The sequence below is a fragment of the Terrapene carolina genome, unplaced genomic scaffold, assembly GCF_002925995.2.
Source record: "Terrapene carolina triunguis isolate 2854851 unplaced genomic scaffold, T_m_triunguis-2.0 Scaffold189, whole genome shotgun sequence".
Classification (NCBI taxonomy): Eukaryota; Metazoa; Chordata; order Testudines; family Emydidae; genus Terrapene; species Terrapene triunguis.
Window position 1 is genome coordinate 11,167,767 of NW_020664540.1, and position 20,090 is coordinate 11,187,856.

The window sequence follows — 20,090 nt, forward strand, 5'->3', positions numbered from 1 at the left end:
TGGCTGAAGGTGTGTTCTGGGATTTATGAAAGCCTCTTAAAGGGGTAAATTTACCAAACCGTGACAAAATCATCACAATCTTACTTTAGACATCTGAAGTGGATGAGAATTTTAAAGAGACCCTTGTTTATTTAAGTAACACCGTCCATTTCTGCCACTTGTTTTATTGGCCGTGCGATTATTCCAAAGTTATTAGACGAGAGGGCAAAGGAAAGGGCTAAGATCTCGCCTCATGCAGTCCCCTATCCACGGGAAAGGGAGCTCACTTATCCACACTGCCCCACAAGATATAAGCATGGTCAGTTTCAGGAGCTGCTGCTAGACTGGATATTTACAACAAGTCCTGTGGCTTGGAATATAACGTAGTTCCAGATCTTCTATCCCAGCTTTTAACTAGTTTCTTGGGCGCTGTATTTTATTTAACTGCGTCTCCCACTCCACCCCCATTTACGTACCCCATTCCCCTTTTACTGCCCCCCCTTTTTTAAAATTGATTTAGACTCAGAAAAAAAAATTCCTTCTGCCCCAGGATACACGGGAAAGAATTATCTTTAGATTTCTTCCAAGGTTATTAAATAGTGTGGGGACGAATGTGTGGGGGGGGGTTGAATTTCGATATTTATTATTGCTGCTATGTTAAATGAAATTCTGAGGGGTGGGGTGGCGGTGCCTATCTCGGGATATTTACATCATTTTAGAGTTAAGTATTGTATGCACAGATCTGTATCTAGTAACTGGGGGGGGGGTTACAAAGAGCCAGGACTCCCCCCCCTCCCCAAATAAATGTGTCAGGGCTCCTAAAAAGTGGGAAAGTGGATCTAGGCTTTAATTATCTTGGGCAAGCGGGGAATTGGACACGGCTGGGTCCCCAACGAGCAGCTGCAACTTCAGTTCCGGGTTCTCTGGGCTGCGTCCCAGCCAGCAGAACTTCCCGAAAAGTAGCCCTGGAAGTGGGAGACAAGCAGAGCAAAGGGCAGGGACGGAAGGGGGGCGGGCGATTGTTGTTGTTTTACTTTGCTTTTTGTTTTCTTTAATTCTCCCCCCCCCCTCCAAAAAAAATAGTTGTGTTGCAAATTGCTAACTCGGCTGCATTGCAATAATGCGTTCATTGCTGTCCGTCCCAAGGACAACCACATTTGATTCCACACAAACCGCCTAAGAAAGCGCCACAAAGAGACGCATTAATTCCTCTAACTTCATTGCCACAGGTCGCCACGTTCAAAGGCTCGAGATGGTTTTATTTTATTTTTTTCCCCCGGTGCCGGTGGAGGCAGGGGCGCCACTGTCTTGGTTGCTTTCTGTCTCCTGATCGCGGCGAGATTTTTTTTTTTGTTAAAAAGCCTATTTGAAACGTGCTCGTTTGGCTTGCTCTCCGCGCGGTGGGGAAAAGTTAGGCGGCGATCGCAGTCCGATTGGACGTGTAATAGTAAGTCCCTGCAACGGGCATCTCCCGCTCCTTGGTGCTGCCAGCAGATAGCTGACATTTCGGGACTTCTCCGGATTTTGCTTGCCGCTAGGAACCGTACAACATCCCCCTCCCCTGCCGCATCCCCTTTATTTGTATTTAAATATTTGCAGGTCCTATAGGGACTGTAAATTCAATCCAGCTCGCCCCAGTCCCCCATTTTGACTGCATAGGTAATATATATATATATATTATACACACACACCCCGGGATGGCTGATGGCTCCTTTGCGCTGGCTATCCCATGCCCTCTGGAATATCTATTCTTGCAGCCATCCATTGGACCCTAAACTGGAAATCTAGCGCAGGGACAGTGGTAGCCCGTTTTCTGTCTGCCCTTGTCCTAGCCCAGAATTGGTGTGTCTGGTATGGCAGGTGGGGGGGGGGGGAGCCCCCTGAAATAGTTTGTGCTGGCTCTTTCTTTCTCCCTTTCTCTGGTTTAGTTTCACTTTCTTTGATATCTCAGCGTCTTCGTCTTTGACAGGCGTTTTGCTTTTAATCCAAGAGCTTCTTGGCAGCTTTGGCTTTGTATTCCCCTGTATTTACCCACTTTCCCCCCCCCTTTCCCATAATGTTTACTCTTATATTTTAATATCCTCATTTTTGTGTGTGTGTGTGAGTGTGTGTGTTATCTTCCCCCCGCTTCCTCCTCGCCCCAGCAATAGGGTAACGTGATCTTTGCTGTCCGTCATGTTAATTGTACAATTAGTTCATATGCCCCAGCCCAGAATGTATATTTTTAAAGCGAGCATCGTTTCTTTTATGTATATTCTGGTGTCATTTTGGTCGCTGTTATTTGTTGCCTGATTGTCCCCCTGGTGCAGCAGTGGCCTGTTTTCCTCCCCCTGTTGTGTGTTTTTATTATTTTCCCCCTGGCTTAGATGTGTCAATCATTCTCTGCCTGCCATTGGTTGGAGAGTTTGCGTCAAAAAGTTGCCGGAGCGGCGCTTTCTCAGCAAATCTCCCTGAGAGAGGTAGAGACCTCAGCTCCAACTCACTCTCCACTGTTATTAAAAAGCAAATCACTTGGCCAGATCCTGCAACGGCCCACTTTGTATGTATCGAATCCACACCCCGGCCCCTTGATCGCCTGTAGCCTCGCTCGCCCCTTTTTCGTTGACTTCTTGGGCCAGGTGGATCCAGAAGGCAAGATTTCTAACCTACTGCTTTGTGATTTCTTTTGTAGGAGAACTCTTGATTTTGAATTTGGCCAGGATCATTTGGTCCATTTTTGGCCCTCCCCCCGGCACACGCCTCCCTAGACGCTTCAAGGTAAGTGAGAAGGGGTTTTGCTTTTTTTAAAGAATTGTTTTTCGGCGCATGTGGATGTGATTCTGCTGTACCCCCCCCTGACTCTCGCCTGTAAACCTGAGCTGCTGTATCAGGAGAGTTGACAATAAAATGCCTGCTTGCTTTTTGGGGAACGGGTGAGGGCGGATTTCTCTTTGCACCGGGCAGTCATCCAAAGCATCAAGACTCTCTTTAGATATCATTTTTGGAAGGAAACGTAACCCATTGTTTTGATTTAGACCGGTCATATTTTCGCAGTCCTGGGGGAGGGGGGAGGTGTCGGGGAGAGGAGCATGTTTAGAAACTGGCTCGCCTATGCCCCCGATTTAATTTATTTTCCTTTCCCCGAAATGTAGAGTCTTTCCTCTAGATGAAAATGCAGGGACCAAATCAGCTAATTGAGGAGGCGGGTAGATACAGCCTCTCGAATTTCCCCCTTCCCTTCCTTTATGCTGTTGTCTGTGGGACTCTCCTCCACAAGATCGAGTTTTTCCATGGGAGGGAAAAACAATAACCCTTATTGTGGTGGTGATTGGCCTGATCCTCTTGACTCGAGCCGCTCTCTGGCGGTACATATACTTTTTAAATAAAAAAATAATTGGAATTAAATCCCCTCGCCTCAGCGGTTATTGATAAACAGATTTCTGCCTAAGACTCCCGATCGATAGACTAAGCAAAGGAAAAAGTCATTTTGCAAACATGGCTTTGACCAGAAAGGACTCGAGGCAACAAGAAAAGGGTTAGATTAAAAAAAAAAGTGGATATGTGGGAGGGGGGCGACTCTTTAAAGCATCTTGGGGTGGAGAGAATAAATAAATAAATGGGAAACTGCTTCTATCTGCTGTTTAAATGAATGACAGGAATTGGATCGATTTCTAAAAGGGAGACGAATGGGTCGCAGCTTCATTGGAAAGGTGCTTTCAAAGAGGAGCCATTTGCTTTATATACAGGACTCCGGCGTATGTAGGTGGCAGGCACTTCCCTTCTTTGAAAGCACCTTTATTAGCTAAACTGGAGCTAATATACATACAGCTCTTTAAACTTGTCCCCCTTTAGTGGAAGAAGGTAACCTCAGTGCAAGTTTCTCCCCAGTGGTAATCTCTTCTTTATTCAGTCATTCGGGGCTACGTTTGTTTACATTCATGGCGACCCAAGCGGGCTTAAGGTGCAAATCAAATCAAATGTTTTTAAAAAGCGTGAGCCTGGCAGGATATGGGGGGTTTTAATATAATACGGTTGGTTAGTCCGTTCCTGGGTCGATCTCTGGTTTTAACCCTGCCTGTGGCTTCATTGTATAGCAATGAAGGGCTGGGTTTTTAAAACTTTTTATTTATTTTTTCGAAGGAGAATTTTGAGGTTTTTGGAATGATTTTAGTTACACTGGTCGGGTGGAATGAAGAGCAAAATTTGATCAGACCTCTAAACCCACTGCTAACTTTGGAATACAAAAAGTTCCCCTTCCAGCTAAAAGGGAGGGAGAGAGACTGTCACAAAAAATATTAAAAACCAGAAAGTGACTATGCACAAAAAAGGGGGGTCTCTTAAATGATTCCCTCACGTTCAGCCAAAGCCTGGTGGATTCCCCAAGGCCTCAAACTTTCTCTGCAGTTCTTAAAAGGCCAAACACCGGGCTTCTTGTTTTGATAAACAGTGTGCCAGTCTATATGTTTTGTTTCATTGCCATCAGGCAGAAAATTAATCAGTGCACATGATCTGCAGAGCTGGGTCTGGCGGCCCGTAATTAGTGACCGTGTGCCACTCGGATTATCTCGTTAGTTTATCAAGAAAACATTTATTATAATTAATTCTTGGACGGGGTAATTATTATTGAGCGAGGGGCGAGCAACTGGTAGATTGGATCTTTGGGAGAGAGAAAAAGGTGACAGATTGCGCAGAATAGCCGTTAGGTATAAAACTGCGATCTTGCTATGAAGCAGGTCAGATCAGCCAACCCGCATGCAAAGGGGCTTCGCTGCTGAGCAGGTAGGACGTAAACCAAACTTTTCATTGTATTTCCACTTGCAGGCAAGTGTGTTTTGTAAACGCCTTGGGTTTATAGTGTATCCCTCCACTTTCAAAGGGAGGCAGTTTTTCTGCACTTAAAAAAAAAAAAAAGGATAGAAAATCTCTCCCACCAAGGCTAAAACGAATTCACTTGAAAAAAAGTTTGACACCAATGATGGAAGCTTTTAATCCTATTTCAGTAGGAAACTGGGCCTGGGGATGCCCCTCTAAAAGTTGCATGTGGTCAAACATCAAAACAATACAAATAAGAGCGAATTTTTTTTTTGTTCTGAGAATTTTAAAAATGTAAACTTAAATTCTTCCCTAAGGATTTTTGTGAAACAGATGCGTGAATGAACAATGTGTGTATTATACATGTATATGTCACACATACACACAAATATGCACCCACAATATTCTTTTTAAAACAAATATCTTCTTATCCTATTTTTCTCCCTAACAGAAGAAGGATTTGCAAATTATTTATAATTAGGTTCAAGAGGAAATACAATAATAAGTATCTGAATGTATTAATTAATTCATGCAATTCAGGAAAGTAAAAAAAAACACCAAGTAAAATACTAATTCAAAATCTTCCTTAGACTGGGGTTTGCAGTAACATAGGAACTGAAATAGAGGAAGGTGTCTTTGTTTATAACTTGGCTGAGATGTATTTATTTAATGAAATATCTACCTTTGAATATGGGGGAAGCCCCTGAAATGTCTCAAACATTCACTTTTTTGGTGCATTAACTTTGAATTAAAGGAGATATGTTTTTGTAACGCGAAAAATAAATTAACTTCTCTGTTAAGGAGTTCATTAAAATAACTGCTTGTGCAGGAAGCCAGCCAGTCTAAATTTCACTATCCAAATCTTCTAGAGACTAGTACACTTGGAAATTCCTTACCCTTTGTCCGCCATTTTGGAAAAAAAATGTCGCTTTCTCAAAGTTGCAAAGTCCTTAGCTCTTTCCAAGAGCAGGACAAGATTTTATTAAAGAAATGCTAATGTTGTAATCTGTCAGGATGTGTTAATGTCACACTTTGGAATCCTGAAGCAGGGTGCAAAAGTAAATAGTTTTTTGGGGGGGGGCAGGCGGCTGCATTCCAAATAGGTGTCAGAAGGGCTTGGGACACAACACCAAAGGGAATTTGTGGCTGGAAAGTTAAATGATGACACTTCTTCTACCATCACCTCTCTGTTTCTTAAGACCACAAAGCTGTATACAGTCCAAATGCAAGAGTGGATTGCACGGTAACATGCATCTTCCTGTTAACACAGTCCTGCAATGGAAAGAAAATGCTGCTGATGTTCAATGTTACTCTTTTACTACCAGGGGAAATTTGGAAGCAAGTTTAGCCATGTGATGAGTTCTGTTTGAAAGTTAAACGCTTGTTTGTTTAGCGTTAGCTCCATAAGCAAGAGTTTCTGAAAGCCTAATAAATCTCTTACTTACCTCTAAATCTAATTACCCCAAAGTACTAATTAGGTGAAAAATGGCTGACAGAAATCACTTCAAACGTGGAATGATCGTGGTGGGACAGAAAAGTTTGCCTCTTTCCAAGGTAGCATTTCAGGTCTTAAATGCACCAGCATTTTGGGGTTCGTAGCAGTTGAATGTGGCAAAAGCTGGGGTAATTAAAAAGCCCTGCAACAAGACCGAGGGAGAGATCAGTTTCTTGAATTGTTTCTTTGTTTCTCACCAATGGGCTTTGTTATCAGCATTATTTATTTAGCCAAGGAGGTCTTTGTGTCTGCAAATGGCCCCAATCAAGTTTTGTTTGAGACAATTAGCTAGTGCCAGCCAACGAATCCTATGCAAATGCCCAGGGTAGCAATACAATGTGTGCATTTGAAGGCATGGGGGGTTGTGCTCCTGCGAGGCGGGTTGTAATTACTGGATGGGGTGTAACTTTTTTTTTTTTTAAATGCGTTTATCTAGTCAGTATCCTCCGGTCCAAAATGCAGCTGGAGGTCTCGGTGTCTCCGAGCAGAGGGATTGCCTGTTGAGATTCACACTCAAACGAGCCAGCGGAGATAAAAGATCGACTCCAGACAGCTCGATTGACCAACCCCTCCTTTTTTTTAATTTCACTTTGTAGACACCTGATTTCAGCCAGCCCGCCGGGACCCCGAATCTCCGCGCCCGAGGGAATCGAGACCTTCCGGGCCTTTCCCCCTTCCCCGAATTTTTGGCCAACTCCGCTACAAGCACAACTTTAGCATGATGTCTTATCTCAAGCAACCACCTTATGCAGTCAACGGGCTGAGTCTGACAACCTCGGGCATGGACTTGCTTCATCCTTCCGTGGGATACCCGGGTAAGCGGCGTGCCCCGGCCTCTGCTGCCGAGGGAGGAAAGGACTCCGCTGCGCTGGGGACTGAGTCAGGCCCCTGGAGAGCAGGGCTCGCCCCGGCCCCCGGCCGTGGGTACACTCCATAGCCCCAACCAGAGGCTCTGGGGTCAGGGCAGCCGAGAACGCCCTGCCTCCTGCCCGGAGACGCGCAGCCGGCACGGGCTGGGAAGCCGGGGGTGGGTAGCTTGGGGCAGGGGGCGCAGGGCGCTCTGGCTCCGTCCCTGGGAAATGCGCCCCTGCGCCTTCCCCCGCCGCGTTAACTTTCCCAGCTGGTCACTGGGGCGGCGGGAGCGGGGCTGGGCGGGGGTCCCTGCCATGAGGGGCTTGGGGCGCTGGGGGGGCTGTTGCTAATCCCCGGGGGGCGCTGCGCGGGGTGTTGTGGGGAAGGGTCTGCGCGGTGCCTGGGCCGGTTGCCCGACTGGGCTGAGGGGCTGCTGCTGGATGTCACTAAGGGCCTCTGGCTGCTCTTCGCAGCGACCCCTCGGAAGCAGCGGCGGGAGCGCACCACCTTCACCCGGGCGCAGCTGGACGTGCTGGAGGCGCTGTTCGCCAAGACCCGCTACCCGGACATCTTCATGCGCGAGGAAGTAGCTCTGAAAATCAACCTGCCCGAGTCCAGGGTGCAGGTAGGGACCCATTCCCCCGCCCCCCCCCCGCGCTCCCGTTCACCCAGGCCAGGCACCCGCAGCGCTGGGAGCTTCCCGGACCTGGCGCCCCAAGACACCCTCCATCAGCAGCCCCCTTCCTCCCTCAAGCGCTCCCCTGGCCGTCCTGCCTCCCAGCCTGCCCTAGCCCCAGCCCTCCGCCCCTCGCCCCAGCCTTTATCCCCTGGAATCCAAAGACCACTCTCCCCAGCAGCCATGGATCACAATTGCCAGAGGCAGGTTTTCTGGCCAGGAGCCGCCGCTAGGCCGGGAGAGTTCAGTTCCTTTGCCGGGGTCTGTAGAGCTGGGACAGCTCGGGGACAAACGCCCTAGGCCCAGCCAACCCTTGCTCTCCTGGAAGCTGCTGAAGGGACCCGATCCTGGCTCCCGCTGAATTGCAATGAGAGCCAGGGCAGGCCCCAGGAAGGGGTCCAGGGAACGTGCATTGTGCACTCCTGCAAAACGCAGCTCAGTGGCTTTAGCGAGGAGTCTGATTCCCCCTTTTCTCCCTGCCTGAGCGGCGTCACAAATAGACTCAAACCCAGGCCCAGCCTCTGCTCCCGCGGCCAGCCCAGGGGGCCTCTTTGCCGCTTGGAAGCAGCTCCCAGAGCCACTGACGGAGGCTACAGAGACTCCATAGACAACGGGGACAGCTGCAAGGTCTCACCTCCGCCTGCCCCGCCAGCTAATTGGAGAGCAAGTGTCTGGGAGGCCATTAGACTCCAGACAAGGGACCCCTCCTGCACCCATTCAAAGCCAGAGGTGTTTTGACGTCAGTGGATGAAGGCTGGGGGGGGGGGTGCGGGGAACTTTAGCAGTGTTTCCAACTGAGTCAAGGGGCAGCAGAAAGCTGGGTCTCACACTCACTGAGGGACTGGAGTGATGGGTAGGGAAAAGAATGGGGGACGGGGGATCTAGTCTTGCCTTCCTTACTCAGGCAAAAATCCCAGGGAAGTCCCTTTGGCCCGAGTAAGGACTGAGCTCCGAACGTTTGTTTGGTGCAAACAACTTTCAGGGTGTTTTATTAGCCTAGTCTTCTCGTGTCTGGGGGCGCCAGCCTCCCTCCCTCTACCCACCTTGGTTTTAGGGTTTTTATCTGAGCAGCAGGAGCCAGTTGTTTGAAACTTACCAGGGTCCCACTCCCACAGGTCCTGTTTTTGCCATTGGCTCTACCGGTCCAGGAGAGATCCTCTGCAGGATCGGGACCTAAACCTGAGTGAAAGGGTCCATGCTACCCTCTCTGTGTCACTGGTCCCAGGGCATCTATAGGGCCAAAAGGCCAATTGCAGTAAAGGGCAACAACTCTTTAAATAGCCAACAACTGATCTTGGGAATCTGGAACGCCTGGTGCAATCAAGTTTATATAGGCAACACAGGCCACTAGCTACAGCGAAGGTGCCATCTGCAAAAACCAGCAGTGCTATCCTGTTAAAGGCCCCATTTCCCCTTCCTCTTCTCCCCTCCCCCAGTAAACTGTCCACACAACAGGACCAAGACTTTCTGTAGACCCTAACTGGCAGCGAGCCGTGCCTGGGGGCCTGGCAGAGCCTCCATGAGAGTGCAGGGCCGAGGCGAGAGCGCACGAGTGGCAGTGGGTTGTTGGGATCAGTGGGCAGCAGCCCCGGGTGCCTGGGTTCCCCGCGGCGCGAATAATCCCCAAATCAAATACCTGCTCGGCATGTCCATCGGGGAGGCCGGGCAGCTGGGCCGGGAGCGGAGAATCCGCCGCCTGCCTCAGGGACAAGCAACGCCTCTGCGAACACGCTCTCCCCTTTGTCTCCCTGTTTCCACCCGGTGTAAGGCTCGATTGTTTCCAATTAACTGGAGGCCCTGGGGGGCCCGAGGCTGGCAGGCAGAGCAGATTGAGAGAGTTATTCCCCTCCCCCCCCCATGCCCTTATTAAACGGTTTGATTTGCTCATTTCTACTTCTTCTTCCTCCCAATCCCGGCGTGTGGGACCCCTTTCAAACCAGCCCCCGCTGGAATAACCCCCGGGCGCCTCTGACACCTCCTCGCCCCTGGGCAGGGGCATTAGCGGCACTAACCCGCGGCTTCTCTCTCCCAGGTGTGGTTCAAAAACCGCCGGGCCAAGTGCCGCCAGCAGCAGCAGCAGCAGCAGAACGGGGGCCAGAGCAAAGTGAGGCCGGCCAAGAAGAAGAGCTCCCCGGCTCGCGAAGTAAGTTCGGAGAGCGGCACCAGCGGGCAGTTCACCCCCCCCTCCAGCACCTCCGTCCCAGCCATTTCCAGCAGCAGTGCCCCCGTGTCTATCTGGAGCCCAGCTTCCATCTCCCCACTCTCAGACCCCCTGTCCACATCCTCTTCTTGCATGCAGCGATCCTACCCCATGACCTACACCCAGGCTTCAGGCTACAGCCAAGGATACGCTGGCTCAACCTCCTACTTCGGGGGGATGGACTGTGGATCTTATTTGACCCCGATGCACCACCAGCTTCCTGGACCAGGGGCCACACTCAGCCCTATGGGCACCAATGCAGTCACCAGCCATCTCAACCAGTCCCCAGCTTCCCTCTCCACCCAGGGCTATGGAGCATCAAGCTTGGGCTTTAACTCAACCACCGATTGCTTGGATTATAAGGACCAAACCGCCTCCTGGAAGCTAAACTTCAATGCTGACTGCTTGGATTATAAAGACCAGACATCTTCATGGAAGTTCCAGGTTTTGTGAAGGCCTGTAGGACCCCTTTGTGATAAGAATAAATATTAATAATAAATAAATAATAATAAACATGCTGGGCTGAACATTCCAGTTTTAGTCAGGTCTTGGTTAAATTAAAGAGAAAAAAAAGAAAAAAAAAAGAAAAAAAAAAGAGACAGTTGGTGTGATCATACCTAGATTCACCTCCTGCCCAAAAGCTCTGGAAAGGAATAAGGAAGAAGGCCTTAAAAGGACAGATCATCTACTGAGCAGAAGCAGACAGACCTACCTGTGTTCTTTATAGTTTTAGCCAACTGTTGGGTTTCTTTGTTTGAAAGGAATGGCAGATCATTCCACCTATGGGCCAGTTTTAAAAAGAAAGTCTAGGTTTGGTTGTGTTTTTTTCCCCTCTCCTTTCTTTTGTGTGTGTGTGGAAAGATCCTTCACCCAGAGGTTTCCAGCGTGCTAGCCAACCCTTGGTTAAAAATCTTTGGAATGGACAGCGTCTCTCTCTCTTTCTCTCTCTCAAGCTCATTCAACTGTTTCATGCCCAACTTGCTAGTTGGCACTGACAGACCTTGGTTCAGGGTTGTGTGGGTTGTGTGACTGATTGTCCTAGCTGCACTACTTTATTTAAAAAAAAAGAAGAAGAAATGTTCATAAGGAGTCAATATGTAGTTTTTAAGAGACAATCAGTGTGTGTCTTATATACATGGTACATCTGTGGTTTTTAATCTGTGCTAGACTTCAAAACTGTGATCTCCTGTATTGTATGCAACTGTGAACTCCTCCCCAGCAGGGGTTCTGCTGTGATTTAAATAGGTTATAATTATAAGTGAAATTCAGAGCAACTGAGTTACCTAGTATCATCTTTTTTTAAAAAAAAAAACAAAATACCTAAAAAGATCGCCTTTCACCACGGGTGAACTGTACTGAAACTTTTTACAACAAACTGTCTCTGAATGAAAGAGAAAGAAGAAAAACACACAAGGACACTAAACTCATCTGTAGTAACTTACTGCTGGCCAAGCCGGCAGTAGAAATAAAACAGGACATTGGTCAATTGCTCTGACCCTGATGAATTTACACGGAGAAATTCATTGTCGTTTATGCTTGCAGATGTTAATTGAGAAAAAAGATATATATGCATAAACCTTTTTCCCCCTGGATTTGGCAGATATGTATAATTATATTAAAATGGTTCTAGCACAATTTATGGTTGTCTTCCATTTTAATTGTACAAGGTGAGTTAGGGAAAGTACCTCAAGACATCATACTTCAAGGGACATCAAAAATAAAGGGGCTGGGGGTTACAAGGGAAATGCTATACTGAACTGAGAGTGCCTCTTTTCTCTGGTTTCAGGGTGGTAGCCCTGTTAGTCTGTATCAGCAAAAACAAGGAGGAGTCCTTCTGGCACCTTAGAGACTAATACATTTATTTGGGCATAAGCTTTCCTGGGCTAAAACCCACTTCATCAAATGCATGGAGTGGAAAATCTCTCTGCGTTTAAGTTCCCCACAGGCTGATGTTTTTTCCCTTTGGTACAGGTAGCAAATGCAAGGGCTGATTTTGTGTTTAAAACGTTCAGTTGGCCACGTCAAGATTGGCTCAGTTAAGATGAAAAAAAAATCATCGGCTATTTTCAGAGAGTGGAAAAGGGCTTTGTAGTCAGTGCCCATATTCCTAGGCGGGGAATGCAGCGAGGGAGCAAGAAATGTCCTGGTTGGTTCAAGGGCTGTTTCTCCTGCCGCTATGAACTTTCTGAGATAAACAGGGGAGGGGATGCGAACAGAACCTGAGAGCAATTGAGGCAGAAGTGATATCTGAACAAAGGAGTTTGGAAAAAGTTTTAAAGCTATAATTTCAAAAGCTGAATACAAAGAGCCCTGGTCAGTTTTGCTTCTTTCTTGAAACTGCTGGGGAAAACCGGTCCCTTAAAAAAAAGGGGGGGGGGTACCTGCTTTTCTCTCTCTCATCACACATGCAGAGGCACAAATGGTGCAGTGGGCTCAGCGCTAGCTACAAGCATAACTCGATTTAAAATGATATTCTGTTTGGTAGCCACGGTTCAACAAATGGAAGCCGAGTCAGTTTCCGCTATTTATTGTGCACCTACTTCAAACCTTAGCCTGTTATGTAGTTTTCTCAGATTGCTGTGAAGCCTGTGCTCAAATATTACTAATAAAACAGTTTGAGGGCTTTTTAAAAAAGTCTGTTGAAGGAAAGCCCTCTGAAGTCTCTTGATCGACAGATTTACAGGACCTGACGATATTTGCACTTGATTCTAGTTTATGATAGTTAAGAAAAGAGAGTCTTCTTTGGGAATTCTCCATATATTATCTTGTTGCGTCACCTAATCTCTTACATTTCATCAGCCTTCCTCCTCCTCCCAGTCTAACTTGATGGTATAAATTATACAGATTTTATGCATGTAAAATGACTCACTTCTGGTTAATGTATTTATTTCTGTTTTAGTGTGCCCTAGAATGGGAAGGCAAGATTATCCTTTAAAAATAAACAAGCAAATATTCAGCAAATCAGTCAGCTCTCAAATGAATGGAAGTTTTCATGCTGTTTGTTGCTATTTTTCTATTTTGCAATACGTAGAGAAAGAATGAATGGTTATCAATTGAAATGAAGTTCAACGAGAACTAGTGCTTAATAATCCTTATAGTATTTTTCTAACAAGTGTATCAGACTAAAAAGCAGAACACTTTAAAGACAATCAATAAATAAGTCCATTTCCCTTATAGGAAAATATAGAAATGGTTGTAGACATGTTCCTCCTACCAGTGTAAAAGAGGTGAATGCTTAAAGTTTCTCTCCATTGATCTGGTTTAAACCAGGAATGGCAAAAAAGGATTTAAGGGAAATATTATCTGAAAATGATTTTCCTTATAGGGAAGTATAAGGCTCTCAAACGAGATATTTTTTAAAGAACCCCGTTTCTTTACCGTGTTTTGCTTTTCCCACGGGCAACATTTTTTCTTTTCTTTTCTTTTTCTTTTGGTAACAACCCCTAGTTTTCAATTGATAAAATAATTTAGTTACCGTTTTTCTTAATCAGAAAAGCTAAACAATTTCAGGGCTTTCATTTTGTTTAGGGATAGCTATCAATTTAAACAAATCCGCATATTTATTTATTCTGTTTTAAAGCAGATTTAGGTGAAAAGTCGTTTGATTCTATACTGGCAAACTGCAAACTCGAGGGGTTGAGGGGAAAAGAAAGAAAAAAAATTCAAAACACATTTTTAACTGCTTTTGCCGATCGACATTCAAGTTCGATTCGTTTCCTGTAGCCTGCATTTTGGAAAGGAAATTCGGAACAAAATAATTGGACTTAGCGGGGAAAGAGACAGGCGAACCGAATCTATGTTACGTCTAAACCAAACTGTGAGGTTTAGGTATCAAGGAAGATGTTTTTCTAAAAGGAAATGTAAGTTAGACCCCTCACTCAAGCACTGTGATCTGGAATGGAAAATGTTAAAACCTGAGAGGAGAGGACAGCTCTTTTTTAAAAAAAATCGACCTCCCCTCTGCATTAGCCCTTGGCCCCCTCTCCGATCTGTGCCCCCTCCAGTTTCTTAATATCATTTGTTTTTAGTTGAAACAAAAGACGATAAGCTCCGTCCCCCTCCCAACTGCTGAGGAGTAGTGTCAGTTTCCAAGGCTACGTGGGGGGAGAGTTATTTAGAAAAGTCAGTGTTATTTACTCATCTCTGTAGCCTGCTTGTATGTGTCCTTCTGAGAAGACGCAGGAGCATCCCCGTCTGGGCTGGAAAATAAAACCGCGTGGAGCCCCCCCCCCCCAAACGCAGCGTTGCTCTTTCTGACTCAGCTCCCCAAAGTTTTTGGTTCCCTGACAAGGAATTTGTAGACCGATGAATGGGGAAAACGCCCTCGGTGCGGCGGGGTACTGGGCCGGGCAGGCTCCCCACCAAACAGCTGCCTCCGTACCCCAAACCTGTGCCAAAAGGCAGCCGCGGGCGGTGAGATTGATCCCTGCCACCCCGAAGCCTGCAGGAGGGGCGAATGGGGGGGGGTTGTATGGGGGGACTGCAGAGACTTTGATTGTGTTACTGATGGGCGTTTGGAAAGAGTTGTGGGCCCGACCCTCCTCCCCCATTGAAGTCAGTGGGGATTTTGCCACCAGCTTCACTGGGAGCAGGGCGAGGCCCGTTCTTCCTCCCTGTCAAATTACACACAGAGGTGTCTTGGGGAAAGAGGAGTGAATCCCGGAGCTTTTCCTCGCAGTTGCAAAGACTCAAGCTACCAACAGTCCTTTTCGCAGCCTCCCCCCCCCCCCCCCCCGCATGCTGGGGCCGGCCAGATGTGCAAAAGAACCCGCTTCCTCCAGCTGCGGAGACCTTGCATCCCGGCCTCCCACCCCGCTCGGGTTAAGCCCAAAGCCCTCCCCCGCCCGCCTGGTTTGGGGTTGGGGGGTTGTATGAAAATGGGAGTCCGGCTCCAACTCCCCTCTCCTCATGTCCTCCCTAGCGGGCTTGTTTCCGGCGCTGCTGCCCCGGTATCACACCTCGCCCACCCCACTGGCCATGCGGGGTGTGGAGGAGGAGGGGGGGGGCTGACCATTAAAGGAGCGCAGTGCTTGCGCGGCGTTGTTCTCAATATTCATCCCCTGCCCTGGAAACCTGGGAGCCACTGACAGTCGCCGCAGTGCAAGAACAGGGGTCGCTTTCCCCCCTTGAACAACGCTGCAGCACTGCCGGAAAGGATCTAGGAAGCCAATTGACCTTGCCTTCAGCGAGGGAACACAGCTGGATGGTGGTTGTCCTGGCCTGTGCACCCACCGGGCGATTCAAATAAAGGCGCCGGCGGTAAACCCCACAGGATACACCAACACCACCGATCTGCTCTGTCAGGCAAGCCTGTTCGAGGCAATCTCCCTCCTGCGCGCTGGACAGTCTAGAGTCACCCAAAGAGGCCAAGCTAGCCCTTGATGGTCCAGAACTAACCACAGGCTGCTGCAATAGAATTAGAAAGAGACTTCCGACCACGGTTCCAGCCAGAGGGACACCACCCCAGCCATGTTTAGACGGCAAACGGAGCGCCACACTTTGCGTTTGGAACCATTTTTAGAATCACCCTTTTAAAAATTTCCCAGTCTTTCCTGTTTGACTCTCTGATCTGATCTATTTCCACAGCCTCTCTGCAGAGACGGTGGCCAGCTTTGAAAGTCCATGATATTTACGTGTGTGTGCGCAGTTGTACTCTGATTACAACCCCCCCCCTCCACACGAGATATACGCAGATCACACACACAACAGTGTCTTAAAGTAGAATGACCTGTATACCTTCTCCCTCCCCGCACGCCCACACACATCTGTAGTTCACCATCCTGGCTTTCAAAACACTATATCTGAAATATATGGATAATCATGTCCCCACCAACCCCCCTCTCTGAGAATCGTCCCCCACCCCCCCAACTAACATTACCAGGTCTCTCCATTTCAGGCTGTAAGAAAGGGTCCCTCCTGCAGCCCCTGCTGAAGCCAAAGTGTTTTGCCTGCGCCAGATTAGGGGCCCTCAGATGGAACGGTGTGAACGCGTGGTTTGGATTGGTCTTTGAGACAGCAAAGACGCTCCAGAATTAGGGCTAGAACAGGAAATTGTAACAAGACTCCGGTGTATTGAGGCATACGGCGGTGAGTCTCTCTGACTGCAAAGTGCATCGCCTCCAAAAAGCACAGACCATTAGAAGGCTTTCAAATAATAAATGGGTTTTTTTGTATAGACACACACTTAGCTAAGGGACAGCTCCGGAGTTACCGGTGAGCGAACCGAACAGAAACGAATAGGGATGGATAATCATGCAGTTCAGTCCAGAAGTGACTGAAAAGTACAGAGGAAACCCAGAGCCATCCGGGTGGCATCAGGTCCTCAGCTGCTCCTTAGGATGGCTTGTAAGAGTTTTTAACGAGTATACAAACACGCTTCAGATGCGAAGGTTAGTGGGACAAACCGACCCTTCTACATTCAGGAATGCAGGGACACATTACCGGACACACCTTGACCGCGTTTTAAAACAGGTGAGTCCCACCATCCAAGCCAACAAATAAAGTCTGTGCAAATCTAGTTGGCCAATCATTTAGCTCAGCGTTTCTGATGCACCGAAGCCCATCGCTTGTGCCGTTGAACAACTATCGCTAGAGATCAATACAGCATTTAGCTCACCGGGGATTTTAACCCTTTCATTCCTAGCCAGCTTTATTTTATTTTTTTAAACATAATTTTTAGAAAGTTATTGTAACAACGACAAAAGCCGCCCGCAGGGAGGTCACCCGATTGGTGTTAACATCTCCTGATAGTTTTAAATCGAAAGGAACAAACCCAGGCAAGGTCGAGGCGCATGAGAATTTGAGACAATTATTTTTCAAACTACACCGTGTCAGGATGGGGCTCGTGTTGATTTCACACTTCACTCTAGTGAGGGTACCTTTAGCAAACACATAGGCTTTTCCAGCTGAGATCAGCTGTACAACGATACACTATGATCCGGAGAGCTATATTTTCTTGGATGATTGTAATTTGCTATTTATAATGCCGGGTCTAACAAGAAAAGAAAAGATTTAAACAGCGAACGGTCTATAGGGAGTTCTCAAAAATGTTCTAGTAAATATGTCCATCCAACACTAGTTAACAGCACTGTTAGTCTCTCTCCTTCCTGATCTGATTAACGTGTGTTAGATCACTTAAATTGGGGGAAGTAAAAAATTAGAATAAATAATACCCCAAACTGTTAAAATCTGCTCCGAGAGTCAATTTTGACTTTCAGGCTCATGAACCATTAATAAAAATCTCCTTACATTCAAATGGCTCTAAAATGCCTTGATAGCGGATTACCAGCTCCTAATGGAGGTCCTGTCTGATCAAATATTCTCTAAGCAGCAAGGTCTAAAGTATTGGGGATGGTCACTGCTACCTGATTATCAGCTTATCACCAAATACTTCTTAGTGGGCGATGCTCCTAAACAAGCATTCTTCCCAGAAGCCTGATCCGGAGAGGACTTTCCTGTCCTTCATTTAAACAGATTGGAAAACAACATCATATGGTTTGCGAGAAGAAAATAAATCTTAATCGTACCATTTACTTAGGCTGGAGATTCGTTTTTAGCTCTGCTCCATATGGTATGGGTAAAATATTTTAAAAAAAAACCTACCAGACCCTAAACCCCTCCCATCCCAAGCCCAATACGAAACCAACCACTGTACCAGTAGAGTCCAAACAGAACAGGTCAGTACTATGTCATGCCAAACGCTTCCGGGCAGGGAGTTATTTTATGCCCATATATGACCTTTGTTGGCTGGGAGACATCTATTCCAGGCTCGTAAAGGGAATTTTTTACTAAATCAACGCATCAAATTCCATGCAAAAAAATGTGTGTTTGGTTTTGTTCCTGAAATTCAATTCCTTTTTAAAAAACCAACCAACCTGTTGACTCGAAAACAGCCCAAAGACTGCCACTATTGATGGGGTTTAAGTCAGTCAACGCAGCTGATGAATAAAGGCTCTCCCCCCGCTTTCGTCAGGACTGGGGTCTTTCGCAAAACAGGGCTTTCAATGGGAAATACCGCTGTCCTTTCATGAGAGAAAAAAACCTCTCGAAATACGGCAGCTTGGCTGGGGATCTGGGGGTAGGAGGCGGGGGCGTTGTTTGGCTGGGAGACTGCCCGGGCATTTCTTTCCTTCCCAAGAAAGAACCACATAGAGAAGGGTTTTTAGGCAGCTGCAGGTGTATTTCGGGAGGTGCCTAGAGAGCGTGCCCCCCAGCAGGGCACCACTGGCTACGCTTGGCTGATGCCAGACGGCCATTAGCAACGCTCGAGTCACTTTCGATCCGCAGCTCCCCGGGAGTGCGGGGCGAGCACCTCCAGCACGGTGCAGGCTGCGGGGTGCCCCGGTCGTGCCAGCCCGCACCCAGGGGCCTTTCTCTTCAGCTCCTCCGCATTGCAGCGCCTGGCCTGCTCCTTCAGCCACCGAGCGCCGCCCTGGCACCCCTGGGTGCTAACCACGCCCTGCACCGGCAGGTGTACCAAACAGGTGCTGCCCCTGGCCATGGCTTGCACAGGCTGCAGAGAGTCGCTGAGGTCAGCTGGAAACTTGCAAAAGTCCTACTGTTTAAGAGAAGCAAATAGATGTAACCCCCTATCTATATGCACACTGTACATAAACCACACACACACACAATGTATATGTAACCCACACACCTCTTGGGTGGGGTGCTCTGTTCCCACTAGTGGCACCAAGACCCCATAGAGATTAGTGAGTCTGCTACAGCCTTAGTTAAGAGCCAGGCGATTTTTAGCGCATGCAGTAGAGGCTCATGCATTTAGCTGTTGGTGTTACATATATACACACACTATGTATACACACATACTAAATGCACTATGTACATACACACTGTACACCGACTATGCATACACACCACACATACATGTATATCTAAACACATAGTATGTATACACACACATACATGTGGATGGAAACATTTTTGCACACAATACATATGCATATATATTATATATATACACACACACACACATACACACACATATATATAGAAACATACACACTTCCATGCCCACATATGCACATGTCTACACACACTCAGGCAGGTGGGAAGCTTCTCTCTGCAGCAGCCCTGAGTGTGCCCCTTATCAGCCTCACCCATCAGTTGCAGTCCCCAGGGAATGTGGGTGGGTTTCTAGCCCAGGCAGTAATCACCTTCCCAGCTGAAATGAAGCCAGGGCATGTGTGTTTCAGGCTCCACAGTTGCGGGAGATGCAAGTATAGGACCAGGGCATTATTCTTAGCATGGTGCAGCCAGCAGAAACCCAGAGCTTGCCCAGGTTCTCCAGTCAACTGAGAGCAGCAGAAGCAGCACATTTGGGAGGCAGTGGCCACCTGCAGCCAAACAGCTTTACTCTCCCATGGCCTCCATTCCACCCAGCCAACGCATGCAGCCATAGAGCCATTTGTGGGGGTTACCTCACCCGTTGGCTTTGCTCCAGTTCTCCAGCAGCAGACACCCTCTCTGCAGGAAAGCAAGGTGAGGAGCAGTTCCAAAGAGACATGACCAAAGAAAAGAGGCACATGTGAAGGCTTCTGGCTCCCTTGCATTAACCTCTCTCTCCAGGAACACACCCCTCTCACATCGTGTGTGCCCCTGCAGCTGGGGAGCCTGGTTGTGCCCATGCACACTGGTGTAAAACAGGAGTCATTCCATGGAAGTCAGTGGAGTTGTACCAAGGGCACGTGAGAGGAGAATCTGACACCATTTCAGATTGTTGCCGACTTTCACGTCATTCATTGATCAGTTGGCCCCCAGAGTGCTCTCTCATTAGAACTGTCTGCAACTGTGTTCTGTCCTACTGCCAACCAAGTCAAGTTTTGCCATTGACTTCGATGAGAGGAGAATCACCCACTCTGTCCCCTTTATGCCACTCCAGTGGATGGAAAGGTGGCTTAAGAAGTTCAGGGGCTTAGGGGAACCTGGCTTATAAAGCCAGCCTAGTACAGCCTGCTGCCAATCCCTCCTCTCACCCTGCACAGGGTGCATGTCAGGTGCATGGCTGGAGTGCATTGCACTCTAGTGACTCTGGGCTGGTGGAAGGACCCCCAGCTCACCCTGCGTTTGAGGGACAGAAAGGTGAT

The 20,090-nt window shown here is 47.8% G+C and overlaps 1 protein-coding gene across 1 annotated transcript; it reads left to right on the forward strand.

The window, feature by feature from the left end:
- The first annotated feature begins 6,983 nt into the window (after positions 1 to 6,983).
- On the forward strand, positions 6,984 to 10,446 carry OTX2 (orthodenticle homeobox 2). The gene is made up of 3 exons (XM_024224045.1): positions 6,984 to 7,080; positions 7,591 to 7,742; positions 9,826 to 10,446. The coding sequence occupies exons 1-3, from the start codon at positions 6,984 to 6,986 to the stop codon at positions 10,444 to 10,446; spliced, it is 870 nt and encodes a 289-aa protein (XP_024079813.1).
- Positions 10,447 to 20,090: the final 9,644 nt, after the last annotated feature.